Source organism: Geotrypetes seraphini, chromosome 8, assembly GCF_902459505.1.
Source record: "Geotrypetes seraphini chromosome 8, aGeoSer1.1, whole genome shotgun sequence".
NCBI classification, from domain to species: domain Eukaryota; kingdom Metazoa; phylum Chordata; class Amphibia; order Gymnophiona; family Dermophiidae; genus Geotrypetes; species Geotrypetes seraphini.
In genome coordinates this window covers 65,066,543-65,083,953 of record NC_047091.1, presented here as the reverse complement: position 1 = coordinate 65,083,953, position 17,411 = coordinate 65,066,543, and the positions used below count along the sequence as shown (strand labels likewise).

Sequence of the window (17,411 nt, the reverse complement as noted above, 5' to 3'; positions counted from 1 at the left end):
TATTCTTAGCCTCCAATGTATGTTCACCAATAGTACTCACTCTTTTGCTCACCAATGCACTTTACCTAGATTGATCACTAAAGTACTCCCCCGGTCATTTGCGGTTGGCAATTCGCGGTCCCAGTCATTCACGGTATTTTCTGACCACGAATGACCAGGACTGTGAGAGCCTGCGACTGCGAATGACCGGGCAGGAGAGAGCAGCCGAAGCACCTGTGAGTGAAGGAAATCACTCGCGGTATGCTCCGACCGTCTCTTCCTGCACTAAAGTCGGGCCTTACCAATCAGGAGCTGCTTTGACACGCAGCTCCTGATTGGTGAGGCCCGACTTTAGTGCAGGAAGAGACGGTCGGAGCATACCGCGAGTGATTTCCTTCACTCGCAGGCGCTCCGGCTGATCTCTCCTGCCTCTCTGGCTGTCCTCTCCTGTTTCCCCCACTGGATTTCTTGCCTCGTGCACACACAGTTAGTCTGAGATTCCTTACCGGAGCGCGTACCTCCTGTGAGGTGCCCGAATCGCATGCTGTTCTGTTCAGCGTTCTTCAGACTTGCTGACGGGCTGGGCAGTGGCTGCCGCTGCTATGTTGCTGCCTATCCCTGCGTCTCCCCCCTGAAAAACCGTAGTCGCAGTTTTTTAAGATTCGCAAGGGTTCCTGGAACAGAACCCCCACGAATATCGGGGGAGTACTGTATTCACTTTTCATTTTTATAGTAGCACCATCATATACTCATTACCTTTCTGATTTTCTAGGACCCCTGAGGAAGGCATATCTGCCGAAACATGGACCGTTTCATTCAAACACATGTGGACTATCATTTATTATTAAAATATACATTATTTTTTATCATGGAAATCAACCAATAAAATCATCATTAAGAACATCTCCCTCCACGGTCTCCTTTTGTTTTTATATCAAGGAGTGAGCCATACAAAGTAACATAGTATATGACAACAGATAAAAACAAACCTACACCATACATTTAGTCTGCCCAACAAGGTAGCCAGAGCCACAGGTTACACTCCTTCATGCTCAAATACTGGCATCACAATCAGCAATTTGCCACAATACCAACCAATTATATTTGACACAAGCATAGAAGAGTGGTTTTATCATTTTGGTTGCAGCTTAGTCATATTCACTGTCAATACTTGATTAAACCAGCAATTCAACAATGTTGAAAACTGACAAAGTTATACTCACTATCAGTACAGAAATCTGCATTAGCTAAAAGTGGTTGAGTTTCTCTGTCCCTGAAGAAATACACACTCATCTGCAGTAAGGTAAAATTGCTTAATTTATAGTTTCATTTGTTCACATAGTACTGTACAAAATATTTCACATAGATTCAATGCACATTCTTCAGACAGATTACATTCAAAGCCTGATTGGGAACAGGCAAGTGAATGTGACAGTACAAGGTAGGGAAAATCCACTGCTTATTCCTAGGATAAGCAGCATAGAATCTGTTTTGGTACTTGGGATCTAGCTAGGTGTTTGGGACCTGGTTTGGCCACTGTTGGAAAGAGGATACTGGAATTGATGGACCTTCGGTTGTCCCAGTATGGCAATTTTTATGTTCTTATGAAAGTACTCCTATTGAGATCCAGTTAAGAAAGACTAAGGAGAAAGCCTTAACCAAGGGGGGGGGGGGTGACTGATAACTACCAGATGAGAATGAATCAGAATGGGGGAGGCCTTGTGTTAAAAGATAATCTAGAAGTTATCTTCCTTCTTCACTGTCCTCTTGAATCAGAAGACAAGAGCCAGGGTGAAAAGCCATGAGGGCTTATTTTTTCTTCGCAATGATTGCATTCTCAGCAGCCTCCGCAGCCAGGGCCTCTGCTGCCATCCTCTCCTCTCGCTCCTGGAGAAAACGTCCATATTCCTCTGCTGACAAGCTGTAACAGCAAGAAAAAGGGGCAGGACATGAGAGTTCAGGCAGAGTAAAGTTGCAATAAAAAGATTCAGAATCAGTTCAAATAGGAAATAGGTTTGCTAGGACCGTATCCTAAGAACTTACTCTGCGATTAATGCATTATTAATTGAAATTTTTTTTTAAAAAAAAACAACACAGGGCAATGTTTCCTGTCTCCTCCAACCATCTTTTCTGCTCTCTTCCACACCCAACCCCTGTCTTCAGCACAACCAGGCATTTTTCTTCCCACCCGTGATTCACCATCACCCCTTTCTCATTCGGTCTCTTGGTCCCTGGCAACAGCAGCATTGAACATAAACTTCCTGAGGCCTGCTCCAAAGCTTTCCCTCTGGCATTATTTTCTGTTTCTGCATAGGCAGAATGGGCCAGAGGGAAAGCTTCAGAGCACACCACAGTCAGCATATGTGCAATCCTGCTGCTAGGAACCAACAGAAGACCATTTTAATGGTAGACTGTCAGGATGGAGGTGGGGGAATTGAGAGAGGGGGTACATGCTGACCCCAGGTGGGGGGAGGGGAGCAAGCTGCAGACCCAAAAGGCCAACAGTGAGCGCACTTTAAATCTGCGGGAGTTGCGCTGGATGTTCCAACTTCAAACTATGGCTCCATCCGGGCTAAATGAAGCCTCGGATTGGATGGCCCAAGTGGACTGCTGAGGTGAATAAGTAGGGACTTTTGTGGTGAATTTTCCCATGATTCGGCTGGGTTGCTAGGATACGGAGGGAGGAGGGACTATATATTTCCCTCAATGAACGCCGCGGCCATCTTGTTGGATAAGCCAGTGGCAGAAAATGTATGGTTAAGGACTAACCTTATCTTTTGGTGAGTGGCAGATTTAGAATGATCTTTGTTTTTTTAATGTTATTAAGGTGCTTCTACTTATACTATGTGTGTTATTTTTCAGTTCCCCCGACCTTGAAAAAGATTCGAAACGCGTCAGGAAGGGGAACCGATAAGGATCTTAAGCTAAGTGATACACTTTTAATTCCTTTTCGATATATATGCTTTTTAAGCTACTATAAGTTATTGGGATGTAGAATATACAAGGATGTAAAAAGATAAAAAGAAAAAAAGAACAAAATTGTATCTCCACAAAAAATATTTTTCACTCTCCATGTAAAGGGAATGGTGAAGAATTCCAACACCACTGACTTGTTCTGAGTACAGTGGAATCTGAATTCCCATTGGAGTGTGTAAGGTTTCCTGAGCACTACTGTTTGAGGTTACTATTTTCTCATATTTTGTTGTGAGTCATAAAAGTTCAACAGTGAAAGGTACAGCAGAGGGGAAGAGCTCCAGCAGCTATGAGAAGAGCTTAATGCTGCTCACCGCCAAGGGGAGATATGATTGAGGTCTACAAAATCAAGACCTGAGGGATACAGTAACGGGTCTGCAAAGTCATATACACAAAGCCCTTCACAGAATCAGGGATCAGAGCCAAGGCACAAAAGGGTAAGTAGAATTGCTTTAATTTAATGGGGGAGGGGGTGTTTCTATAGACAGCAGGATAATGCAGCCACACTGCTGTCATCTGGATGGATCCAGGTCAGACACTTGTTTTCTCTAAACCCAAAAAAACCTGGAAGGCTTTCCTAGCTATTTGCAGGGTTTCCATGCTGGTACTACTCCTATTGCTCAGTCAGGACTATAATTGTTTTACACTTCAAAGGAAGGAATGATTACATGGGCTACCTTATTCTGCTGTCTATGAACTCCTGCATTCTCCATTGACAAGCAAGATCAATGCAGCCACATTGCTAGTGACTAAAAAGTTGAGGGTTGCCCTTTGATAAACTGATACGTGAAGGCAAGCTGGAAAGAAAGGCTTTGTGCAGATTTCTTGACATATCATCTGTCTGATGGTGCTATCAACCACAAAGATAAAACAGTGCTGAAGGCATGGACAGATGTTTATAATGAATATATGCAGAATTTCATTATGAAGGTAAATGTAGGCTGGTGATGGAAGTTGCTTTGGCATAGAGCTGGTGTTCTTCAATGCAGTATGGAAAAAGAATTCCTGTTTTCTGAAATAGTAGTGATGCAGTTCATTACTTATTTGGAGGGTGTGAATTAGTTATTGGCCTTTATTAACCAAATAGCTAGGAGCATTTTTCAAGTTCCTTGGTGTTTTGGAGGTACAGTAGTATAAAGTGGAAGAGCTGTTTCACTCAGATAATAGGTTTTGTGAGGAAAATAAATAGCACAATTGATTGACCAAGAAGCAATTCTGATACATATGGAAGAAATTAGGAAGGGGGATTACGGAGAACCACAAGCAGTCATAAGAGCTTATTATGACTTTGAGAGCTCAAACATCAATGTGCCCTCCATGTCCTTTGTAGAAGACATCACCATAGGAGAAGAAGAGTCCATCCCTCCAGACACCCAGTTTACCAAAACATGGAGGATACAAAATACAGGGGCAGAAGCATAGCCCCCAGGAGTCTGTCTGAAATTTGTTGGGGGAGACCAGTTTGGCCACATCAACATAGTGCTGGTTCGGTCACTGGAACCTCAGGAGATGACAGATGTCAGTGTCAGATGTGGAGCCCAAGCTCAGCTGAAATGTATCAGGGACACAGGATTCTATTTCGGAGATGTCATCTGGATGATTCTCAGGGTGGAGGTTGGAAGACTTTTAGGAGTGATGCAGCAATTGTCATCTTTTGAAACAGTTCAACACACAGCCTCACCACAAGTTGGAAAAAAACTATAACTTTCGCCTCTCCACAGAAGAGCATGCAACCAGAAAACAGCCCTATAAAGGAATATATGGGTGCTGACCTAGGCACCATTGATAAAAACACCATGGGTGTCTCCCCTTGACCAAACTTAACAAGACCAAAATGGAGTGTATCAAAACTCTGTAAATCTCTCATCTACCAGTCAAACAACTTATCAGTAGTGACATACAGTAAGGGTTTCCACGGCTCTTATCTTTTTGGACAATTTTAAAATGGGTATTGGCAAGAAAGCATTATAACAAAGACTGAGAAGTTGGGCCTGGGGGAGGGAGGCAGGGAAGAGAGATGAGTTTTGGGTTAGTTTCTGTGATATCTTGATAATGCGGCACAGACTCCATTCTGCCTCCACATCCTGGAGGTAGAGGAGGAACCTCCCCCCAAAAAAACCACAAATAAAAAAAAAAGCCTGAACTATTGGAAACACTGAGTAGAATTGTATATATAGAGGGTGATGTACAGGGGCTTGCAATTTGCTCAGCCACCTGGCAGAGCATTTTTCATGAGAAGAATCTGAGGGGTGTCTGCTCCTTAGGTTCAAAGGGCATTTCCACGAGAAAAGCAAGTATAATGTTGAGATTTCATAAGAACATGAGAATAGCCTTACTGGGTCAGACCAATGGTCCATCTAGCCCAGTAGCTATTCTCACAGTGGCCAATCCAGGTCACTAGTACCTGGCAAAAACCCAAAGAGTAGCAACGTCCTATACTACCGATCCAGGTCAAGCAGTGGCTTCTCCCATGTCTGTCTCAATACTACAGACCAGTAAGTCTCACGTCTATAGTGTGTAAACTCATGGAAACACTGATCAAACAGAATATTGACACAATCCTAGACGAAGAAAAACTGCGTGATCCACACCAACACGGGTTCACCCAGGGTAGATCCTGCCAATCTAATCTGATTAGCTTTTTTGACTGGGTTACTAGACAACTGGATGCTGGAGAGTCACTGGACGTAGTGTATTTGGACTTCAGTAAAGCATTTGATAGCGTCCCTCATCGAAGATTACTGAACAAGCTAAAATCGATAGGATTAGGAGACACTCTAACTACATGGGTTGGGGATTGGCTGAGCGGCAGACATCAAAGGGTAGTGGTGAACGGTACCCCATCTGAAGCATCGGACGTGATAAGTGGAGTGCCGCAGGGCTCGGTCCTGGGTCCGATTCTATTCAACTTATTCATAAGAGATATGACGCAAGGACTTAGGGGAAAGGTATCGCTGTTCGCCGACGACGCCAAACTTTGCAACATAGTAGGTAGAAGCTTATTACCTGATAATATGACACACGATCTACTGCTGCTGGAACAATGGTCAACTACTTGGCAGCTTGGCTTCAATGCTAAAAAATGCAAGGTAATGCACCTGGGAAAGAGAAACCCGCGTAGAACTTATGTACTAAATGGTGAAACCTTGGTTAGGACCACAGCGGAACGCGATCTAGGAGTGATCATTAGCGAGGACATGAAGGTTGCCAATCAAGTGGAGAAGGCTTCCTCCAGAGCAAGACAAATGATGGGGTGTATCCGCAGAGGTTTCGTCAGCAGGAGACCTGAAGTTGTGATGCCGTTGTACAGAGCCATGGTGAGGCCTCACTTAGAGTACTGCGTTCAGTTTTGGAGACCTCACTACCGAAAGGACGTGCTGAGAATCGAGTCGGTACAGCGAACAGCCACCAGGATGGTCTTGGGGCTCAAGGATCTCGCGTATGAAGAAAGACTAGAGAAATTGCGGATGTACTCACTTGAGGAAAGAAGGGAACGGGGAGATATGATTGAAACGTATAAGTATATCACGGGGCACATCGAGTCAGAAGATGATATATTCCGGCTCATGGGACCCTCAACCACCAGAGGGCATCCGCTAAAAATCAGGGGAGGGATGTTTCATGGCGACTTCAGGAAGTATTTCTTCACCGAGAGAGTTGTGGATCATTGGAACAGACTCCCACTCCAGGTGATAAAGGCCAGCAGCGTGACGGATTTTAAGAGAAAATGGGATACTCACGTGGGATCTTTAAGGGAGTAAAACTCAGGGGGGGAGGATACTTGGAATGGGCAGACTTGGTGGGCTATAGCCCTTTTCTGCCGCTTTTTTCTATGTTTCTATGTTTCTAATAAACTATGGACTTTTCCTCAAGGAAATTGTCCAAACCTTTCTTAAAACCAGCTATGCTATCCACTCTTACCACAACCTCTGGCAACACATTCTAGAGCTTAACTGAGTGAAAAAATATTTCCTTTTATTGGCTTTAAAAGTATTTCCCTGTAACTTGTCACAATCCGTCCCCTGTGGCTCCGCTCATCCCAGAGCTGCCGGTGACTAAACCCTATCCAGTCACACAGCGAGCTAACCACGGGGATAGGATTGTGACTAGTCCCAGGGAAAAATGTGTATTTCCCTTTAACTTAAAGCAGGCTGAACTGCAGGGAGTAGAGGAAGGGGAGCAGAACAGCTCAGAAGAGCTCCAGAGGAACCTCCCTCCTCCTGTTCACTCTCAGCTGAGACTCATAATGAAAAACCCAAGACAAGCTAAGCAAACAGTGCAGGTAACTCCTCCCCCTCAGAGAGCAGGGTGTGTTCGGTTGAACAATATAGAGGCTGCTCTGAGGAGAGGAAAGTTAGTTGGTCCTGGGCCAGCTCAGGAAAGGGTCTCTCCTGATTATGTTCCTGACTGTGAGGATGTGATAATGCAGGAAACTGACACTGACCCTGTTGCCAACCAGCCAGCTCTGCCTGAACCCATGGATTGGGGAGAAAACCTTGGACTGCCTGAAGACATGCTCCTGGAGTGAGGATAAGTGGCAGGTCTGGAGGTTTGTGCAGGCAGGAGCTTTCTCTGCTTGATAGAGTATTGTTGGGCAGTAGTGCTGTGTGTGGGAAACTGCATAGACTTGTGCTAAGGAAAAAAAAAAAACGTTTTTTTTTTTTTGAGTTAATTCAATTGGCCTGAATAGGGGACTCATGTATGTGAATGTGAGGGAAGTAAATGTTGTGATTTTGGGGAGAATTCACTTAAGATCCAGGTTGGGATAGTGGGGCCATTATTGGCATTCTGAAATATCAGAAAAGTGATAAGTGAATTCCTTTACTCCCCTCCCCCACCAACAGCTTCTCTGTTGGTTACAGCCAAGCTTTAAGACTTGCTGAGCTTGGAGGCCCAGAACTCGTGTGAGGGAAAAAAGGTTCCTTTGCCTTCTTAAAGGTAAAGACAACCCCTCTAAAGTTCTGTTAATGATTGCAATACTGAACTGTTACTTACCTGAATTGCCTGATTGAAGGTAGCAGTGGTAAACCCATTCCGGTGGGTCCACTCCATACTTTATTTTTGATCTTTGGATAAAGCATTCTACTTGGACTTTGATTTTGCTTTGAATGCTTAAGGGAGACGTTGCTCCCATCATCGCTTCACTGAATAAAGTGACTGTGAACCAGTAAAGCTGATTTGTTTTATTTTTATATTTGATTTCTGACAAGTAAGGATATACCAGCAGGACTTCCTTCCTTCATCGGAAGCACGCCGGAGTTGCGCTCGGGTGAGCAGAGACCGGGTTCCGGAGAATACAGGTACCGGCTCTGTCACAAACTTCATAGAGTATCCCCTAGTCTTTGTAATTTTTGATGGAGTAAAATATTGATCCACTTGTACCCATTCTATACCACACAGGATTTTGAAGACTTCAATCATATCTCCCCCCTCAGACATCTCTTTTCCAAGCTAAAGAGCCTTACCCTTTTTAGTCTTTCCTCAAATGAGAGGAGTTCCATCCCCTTTATTATCCTGGTCGCTCTTCTTGAACCTTTTCTAGTTCCGCTATATCTTTCTTAAGATAAGGCGACCAGAACTGAATGCATACTCCAGGTGAGTTCGCACCATGGAGTGATACAGAGGCAATATAATATTCTTAGTCTTGCTAAACATCCCTTTTTTAATAATTCCTAGCATCTTGTTTGCTTTATTGGCTGCTGCCGCACATTGGGAGGAAGGTTTCATCGTATTGCCTACAACAGGGGTGCCCACACTTTTAGAGCTTGCGAGCTACTTTTAAAATGACCAAGTCAAAATGATCTACCAACAATAAAATTTTAAAAAACACAAAAGCACACTGTATGCAGAGAAAATGTTAATTATCATTTATATTGGGGGGGGGTTCCAAAGAGGTCAAGGAAGATGACTTTATACAATGTCACCTCAGTAACAACTATACAAAAATATACCCCCTCCCTTTTTACTAAACCGTGATAGTGGTTTTTAGCACAGGGAGCTGCGCTGAATGCCCTGCGCTGCTCTCGATGTTCAGAGGCTCCCTGCGCTAAAAAGGGGGCCATAGTGCAATATATAGACAGCAGATATAAATTCTCAAAATGGACACATTTTGATCATTAAATTGAAAATAAAATCATTTTTCCTACCTTTGTTGTCTGGTGATTTCACGAGTCTCTGGTTGCACTTTATTTTTCTGACTGTGAATCCAATATTTCTTCCCTTCTTTCAGCCTCCTGTATGCTTCCTCTCCTCCAGACCTCATTCTCTCCCCCAACTTTTTCTTCCTCTCTTCCTGCCCCCTCCCCTTTCTTTCTTTTTCCCTGCCCCCTTCTTTCTTTCTGTCCGTCTTTCTTTCTGCCTCCATGTCTTTCTCTCTCCATGCCTCCTTTCTTTCTGTCTTTCTCTCTCCATGCCCCCTTTCTTTCTTTCTGTCTCCCTGCCCTCCTTTCTTTCTCTTTCTTTCTCCCTGCCCTCCTCCAAGCCACTGCCGCCGCCATCGGGGAACAGGCCGCCGCTGCGTTCTGAGCTCTCCCTGCTTCCACGCCGAAAGAGGACACAGAAGCGCCGGGACCAGCCTTCCCCACCCGATGTCAATTCTAACGATGGAGAGCAAGTTCCCGGCCAACTAGGCAGCGATTGGCTGACCCAGAACTTCCTCTCCGATGTCAGAATTGACGTCAGGTGAGGTAGGTTGCTTGGCCTGGCACTTCAGCGTCCTCTTTACAGTATCGGGAAGCAGGTAGAACGCAAAGGCAATGCGATTCTATCACAGAGCCCGGGATGGGCTCTGCGATCGACTCGCATTACCTTTGCGATCAACCTTTTGGGCACCCCTGGTCTACAATGACACCCAGATCTTTTTCTTGGGCGCTAATCCCCAAGGAGGACCCTAGCATCTGGTAACTATGATAATTCTTCCAATGTGCATCACTTTGCATTTGTCCACATTAAATTTCATCTGCCAATTGGACGCCCAGTCTTCCAATTTCCTAATGTCTGCCTGCAATTTTTCACAATCTGCATGTGTTTTAACAACTTTGAACAATTTAATGTCATTTGCAATTTTAATCACCTCACTCGTCGTTCCAATTTCAAGATCATTTATAAATAAGTTAAATAGCACCAATCCCAGTGGCACTTCCACAAGACATGCAGAGCTCTGAAATCTTAATGCGTGGATGAGCAGATGGTGTAGGGAGGAGTGTTTCAGATTTATTAGGAACTGGGCGACATTTTGGGGAAAGGGGAGCCTATTCCACAAAGATGGACTCCATCTTAATCAGGGTGAAACTAGGCTGCTGGCGTCATCATTTAAAAAGGAGATAGAGCAGCTTTTAAACTGGAAACTGGGGGAAGGCCGAAAGTCACTCAAAAAAGCACGGTTCGGATAAGGTATCTTTAAAAGATATCATTATAAAAGGGAAGACAGAGCATCCCAATAGTGAGATTGCAATACAGGCAACAATAGACCAGGTTTCCTTAAATTCAGAGCAGGCTGATTTTAAAGGTTGCAAATTATCTATGCTAACTGCTGAGCAAATTGTAAATAGATTTGACAAACAATGTTTGAAATGTCTGTATGCAAATGCCAGAAGCTAACAATCAAAATGGGAGAGTTAGAATATATTGCACTAAATGAAAAGATAGATATAGGTAATAGGCATCTCTGAAACCTGGTGGATGGAAGATAACCAATGGAACACTATCATACTGGGGTACAAATTATATCGTAGTGATTGGGTGGATAGAATTGGTCGGTGGAGGCATAGCATTATAAGTTAAGGAAGGCCTTGAATAGAACAGACTAAAAATTCTACAGAAGCAGAAACACACCTTGGAATCCTTAAAGGTAGAAATTCCGTGTGTAAGGAGGAAAAGGATAGTGATAGGAGTGTACTACTGTCCACCTGACCAGGATGAATGGACAGATGCTGAAATGTTATCAGAAATTAGGGAGGCTAACATACTGGGTAACGCAGTAATAATGGGCAATTTCATCTAGCCGATACTGACTGGGTAAATGTATAATCAGGGCATGCTAGGGAGATAAAATTCCTTGATGAAATCAAGGACTGCTTTATGGAGCAGCTGGTTCAGGAACCAACAAGAGGTGAAGCAATTCTAGATCTAGTTCTTAGTGAGCAAATGAATTGGTGAGGGAGGTAATAGTGCTAGGGCCACTTGATAACAGGGATGACAACATGTTCAGATTTGATATAATCCCTGGAATAAGTTCACACAGGAAATCCAATACAACAGCACATAACTTTAAAAAATGAGTATAACATGAGGAGAATGATAAAAAAAGAAACTTAAAGGTGCAGCTGCGAAGGTCAAAAATATACATCAGCCGTTAAAAATGCCATTCTGGAAGCCCAGAATAAATATATTCCATTTATTTAAAAAGGAGGAAAGAAGATCAAATGGTAGCAGGCGTGGTTAACGACTGAGGTGCAGGAAGCTATTAGAGCTAAAAAAGAATCCTTCATAAAGTGGAAAAAGGATCCGACTGAAAATAATTGCAAACAACACAAGGAAAGTCAAGTCAAATGCAAGGCACTAATAAGGAAGACGAAAAGAGATCTCGAAAAGAAGACCGTGCTGGAAGCAAAAACACACAGTAAAAAATTTTTTACGTATATTAAAAGCAAGAAGCCAGGAAGAGAATTGTTTGGATCACTAGATGACCGAAGGATAAAAGAGGTTCTTGGGGAAAACAAGGCCATAGCGAAGAGATCAAATGAATTCTTTGCCTTGGTCTTCACTGAGGAAGATACCAGTGCCAAATATTGTATTCGATTTTGATGAATCAGAGAAACTCGTACAAATCTCTGTAACAATGGATGATATAATGGGTCAATTTGATAAATTGAACAGTAGCAAATCACCTGGACCGGATGGTATACATCCCACAGTGCTGATAGAACTGAAACATGATCTTGCAGAGCTATTGTTAGTAATTTTTCTTTAAAAACCAGCATAGTACCGAAAGACTGGAAGGTGGCCACCGATTTTTTTAAAGGGTTCCAGAGGTGATCCGGGAAATTATGGACCGGTAAGTCTGACATCAGTGCCGAGCAAAATGGTAGATAGAACTGAAACATGAACTTTCAGAGCTATTGTTAGTAATTTTTCTTTAAAAAACAGCATAGTACTGAAAGACTGGAGGGTGGCCACTGATTTTTAAAAAGGGTTCCAGAGGCGATTCGGAAAATTATAGACCAGTGAGTCTGAGATCAGTGCTGAGCAAAATGCTAGAGACTATTAAAAAGAAAAAAATGACAGAACATATATGTAAGCATGGATTAATGATAGAAAGCTAACATTGTTCTAGTAAAGGGAAATCTTGCCTCACCAATCTACTGCATTTTTTTGAAGGGGTGAATTGAAAGTGTTTTTCATGTATGCTGTCTTGAACTATAGTGAATGTTTTATTGTTAATCGCTTAGGTATACGCAGTCTAGAAATTTTAGAAATAAATAAATATGTGGATAAAGGTGAACCGGTTGATATTGTAACAAAGAACCTCATGAAAGACTTCTGAGGAAATTAGAAAGCCATGGGATAGGAGGTAATGTCCTTTTATGGGATTGAGAACTGGTTGAAAGAATGAAAACAGAGAGTGGATTTAAATGGTCAAAATTCTCAATGGAGAAGGGTAAAAAGTGGAGTTCCCCAGGGGTCTGTTCTGGGATTGATGCTTTTTAACATATTTATCAATGATCTATTGATGGGAGTAACTAGTGAGATAATTAAATTTGCTTATGACAAAAAGTTATTTAAAGTTGTTAAATTGCAAGAGGATTGTGAAAACCTTGTGGGACTGGAAGACTGGGCATCAAAATGGAAGATGACATTTAATGTGAGCAAGTGCAAAGTGATGCATGTGGGAAAGAGGAACCCGAACTTTGCACTCGCTCACATTAAACGTCATCTACCATTTTGATATCCAGTCTCTTGAGGTCCTCTTGCAATTTTTCACAATCCTCTTGTGATTTAACAACTTTGTGTCATCAGCAAATTTAAATCTCACTAGTAATTCCCATCTCTAGATCATTAATAAATATGTTAAAAAAACAGTGGTCCCAGCACAGACCCCTAGAGAACCCCACTATTTACCCTTCTCCATTGAGAATATTGACCATTTAAACCTACTCTCTTGTTTTTTATCTTTCAACATGTTTTTAATCCACAATGGGACATTACATCCTATCTCCATGACTCTAATTTCCTCAGAAGTCTTTCATGAGGTACTTTGTAAAATGCCTTTTAAAAATCCAAATGCATGGCTCTTCTTTACTCAAACAATGACACCAATGAACTGGCCATTCCTTCTCCTTTCAAATACTATCATTCCTATAGCCTCCATTCTAAAGATATTCTGTGTTACTTTCGACAGCAAACTAACCTTTGAATCACAGATATCCTTGGTTGTATAACACTGCTTTTTAAAACTTTGAATGATTCGTTCTTTCATACCATTTTCTCGATCCTTCAGCACTTATTTTGATCCATTCTCTAGTAATAAGCCAATTAGATTACTGCAACACTCTCTACCAGCGTCTCCAACTAATTCAAAATACATCAAATAAAACTTATAGCAAGGGCAAAGAAATTTGATCATGTGACTCCACTCCTGAAATCTGCACACTGACTCCCTGTAACACACACATTGACTTACAAAACCTTATTGTTTGTATCTTCAATTAAAAACATTATTAGACAGGTTTAAATCCAGCCTTAAACATTTTTATACAAGTATGCCTTTGAACTATGACCCTTTCACTTATTGGATTGCTTCCCTTTCTCTGCCAGGGAGCAGCTGGGAACCATCCTGCATGACATACTTTTGCTTTCTTCCCTCTATCCTATCAATTATTGTAGTTTCTATTTCTTTTCTATAAATTATTCTCTTCTCTTGTTTCCCACTATCTAGAATATGATTATACATTTTTTATTAAAGAATGCACTCCAAAAGGTTATATACTTCTCCCTCCATATACACAGGGGTTAGGGGCAGAGCCGGCCCACAAATATTTAAAAAAACGCAAATAACTTTTAGGGCTGACTCTGACCTATCCCCGCTTCCCTCCTGCCTCCCGGACCTCTTTCCCGCCTCCCTCCTGCCTCCTGAACCTCCCCAGACCTTACCTGGTGGTCTAGCGGTGAAGCAGGGCAGGAGCGATCTTACTAAGCTCCTGCCCCATGCAGAGCCGTCATCAAAAATGGCTGCCGTAAGTGCCCATTGTAGTCTCGTGAGACCACGGGAACTCATGGCAGCCATTTTTGATGACGGCTCTGCACGGGGCAGGAGCGAAGGAAGATCGCTCTTGCCCCGCATCACCACTAGACCACCAGGTAAGGTCTGGGGAGGTCCGGGATGCAGGAGGGAGGCGGGGGATGGATCGGAGGAAAAAACCACAAATAACCGAATTCATGAGTACTAAACCTGCGAATTCAGAGGGGGAAGTGTACAAAATAATCAAATGAGATATACAAAACCTTGTTACTTGCAATTCGTTGCCCACTATCTAGAATATTTATTATTTGTAAACCACGCAGATGCACTGTGATGTGTGGTATATCAAGATTTAAATAAACTTGAAAATTTACATGATCAAGGAACTATTTCTCATTCAATCACTGGCAGGGAGACAGCATGTCAGTAGGGTTTGGACTATCTCCTGTCAGAGCTCATCAGTCATGCTGCCATCCCAGGGACTGATGTCACCACTTTTCATCGGTGTTTTTTTTTTTTTAAAACACAGAAAAAAAAAAGAATGCAGATAAAGACTATATGGCCTATCCAGTATGTCCATCCATGCTATCTACTATCCCTTCCTGTCCTTTAGAAATCCTATGTGCTTGTTCCAAGCATTCTTGAATTCAGATACAGACTATATGGCCTATCCAGTATGTCCATCCATGCTATCTACTATCCCTTCCTGTCCTTTAGAAATCCTATGTGCTTGTTCCAAGCATTCTTGAATTCAGATACAGACTTTGCCCACCACCTTCACCGTAAGGCCGTTCCACAAATTCACCGCCCTTTCCATGAAGAGGTATTTCCTTACATTACTCCTGAGTCTGTTCCCTTTCATCTTTATTTTATGCCCCCTCATTCCAGAGCTTCCTTTCAATTGAAAGAGATTTGCCTCCTGTGCAATAATCATGACTGCCTATTTGGTATGAGTTGATTAAACAGATCAAGAGGACTACAGTCTGCACAGGAACCCTCATTAGTGTCCATGAAAACCTTCCAGGTTTTTCTGGGGTTAGAGAGAACAAAATTTTAATTTTGATCTGTCCCGATTACACCATCAGAGGTATGATTGACATCCCACTTGTCAATGGAGAAAAGTGACTTACTCTCAAGGACACACAGAGAGTCACCAATGGAGCTAGATATTAAAATAAACTCACCCCAAGGTCAAACAGAATCTGTGATAAAGCCAAGTATTAGAACTGGGGCACATAGAGATAACATGATAACTCAAGGTCTCACACACAAAGTTACTGGCAAAAAACATGACTGGGATTCTGATATCTCACTCACTAGCCCAGGGGTAGGGAACTCCGGTCCTCGAGAGCTGTATTCCAGTCGGGTTTTCAGGATTTCCCCAATGAATATGCATGAGATCTATTTGCATGCACTGCTTTCAATGCATATTCATTGGGGAACTCCTGAAAACCCAACTGGAATAAGGCTCTCGAGGACCGGAGTTCCCTACCCCTGCACTAGCCTGTTCAAACTCTTCTTTACTCTTCTTCTCCCTGCAGTGATTTTACACTGCTCTGTCACCTCTCCATTTCACACTTACTCCTTTACCACTTTGATGCCCATAGACCTGGCACTGCCGATAATGCATTTCACTACATTTTCCAGAGGCATGTCCTGCAGCACAAAGCTCTCATCCTGTGACTTCACCAGGGCAATCTCATACACATGCTTCAGAGTCACCATTCCTGCCACTTCATGTCCTAAACAAAAAGGTAAAAAGTTAAAGGTCATGGATTTAATATACAGCCTTTATACAAAGTGATTTATAATTATTATATACAGGTACATTATCTTTTTATTGTGAGTTCACTAGGAAGAGAGTTTACATTCTAAATAAGTGATCCAAGGTCTTTATCTCCCTCCTCTCCTTCCTCACAATCATTGAGCCATTCTTCTTTTTTTTTTATACCACCAGGGGTCTCCCTTTGATCTCTCACAGTGAATCAAGAAACAAAATGCTCAGAGTTCCAAATTCATCAGAACCAGTACAATAGAGTAGACAAACATATACAACAGCTTCTCTATGACTCCTGCAGGGCCTTTCCATGATCTGCAATCCTAACTTTCAGTATCTGATCTGTACATATTTGCCATGCACCAGAAGAAAATGTATAAAGTTGGTAGCAGAATGGGATTGGAATTGAGGTCTTTAGTTGTTTCAAGTTTATTAAAAATTTGTTGTACACACAATGCTAAGTACTTCAATGCATATGACAGTTTAAAATTAGGAATCAAAAAATAAAACAATTTTATACAAATAAACGTACAGTGCATACGTACAAATAATTACCGATACAAAAGGAAAGGAGGGTGAACTACAATCTTTAAAGAAAATAAAGATACATTTAGGGAAAAAACATCTGGAGGGTAATAAAAATAATCTTGAAAGCTTGGCTAAGCCTAGAGGAGAAGGTAAAGGAGATTGCGACCTATACATAAAGTCTGATTAAAATTAGGTATTAGAGCATAAGCATTAATGATAGATGAATTATCCTATCTATGTCTCAAATGTGTCCTTATACAAGTAACTTTTTAAAGAGCTTTTACATTTTTCTAGTGAGGATTCACCACATAAGTAAATTGGTAAGTTGTTCCAGATCTGGGGTGCTATAACCGAAAAAATAGTAGATCTTCTAGTACCTATTACTTTTAAAGAGGGGATAGTCAGCAAATGCTGTTCTGTTGATCTAAGTGTCCTAACTGGAGAATATGGTATCAGAAGACGATCCAGAAATATTAGTGCGTTAGTTTGTTGGATTTTAAATGCAATAACTTTCCTAGCTATTTCCTAGGCAACTGCTCACCTGTTTGTCCGGCTGCCTTCTCGATGCCAGCTGCTGATTTGAGGAAATAGGAGACAGTTGGCTTATTAATCTGCAAGTTATATGTCCGGTCCGGCTTAAGAGAAAACAGAAGCAGATAAGAACAACTATTAATTTTCAGAAATGAAGGATTTGAAAACAGATTGGAGGAGAAAAAAGGATGGGTTGGCTCTCTAGGACAGTCCTAGGGTCATGCTTTGGGGATAGGAGAAGGGGACAGACAGTTGAATGCAGAGGCTAGCTCTATATCGGTGGTCTTTGCTAATTATTAAGGGCCATTTTGGGTCCAAAAGGACTGAAGGACAGCAGACAAATATCTTCCTACTTGGGGCAATGACATCAACAACACTTCACAA

At 42.2% G+C, this 17,411-nt stretch overlaps 1 protein-coding gene and 1 pseudogene across 3 annotated transcripts in view; one reads left to right on the top strand and one right to left on the bottom strand.

Annotated features, from left to right (window-relative positions):
* Positions 1–1,095: 1,095 nt before the first annotated feature.
* The window catches only part of MRPL11 (mitochondrial ribosomal protein L11), an 81,914-nt gene continuing 65,598 nt past the window's right edge, over positions 1,096–17,411 (bottom strand). For 2 of the 3 annotated variants that reach the window (XM_033955118.1, XM_033955119.1), the window contains exons 4-6: positions 17,038–17,131; positions 15,774–15,933; positions 1,096–1,900 (exon numbers count right to left, since the gene is read on the bottom strand). In XM_033955118.1, the coding sequence (XP_033811009.1) occupies positions 1,789–1,900; positions 15,774–15,933; positions 17,038–17,131 (366 nt within the window). In that variant the 3' untranslated portion in view covers positions 1,096–1,788. Of the gene's footprint in view, positions 1,901–15,769; positions 15,934–17,037; positions 17,132–17,411 lie in introns of those variants that run through there. The other variant, XM_033955121.1, reaches the window with a different exon arrangement.
* Positions 4,177–4,895, top strand: LOC117364810 (annotated as a pseudogene).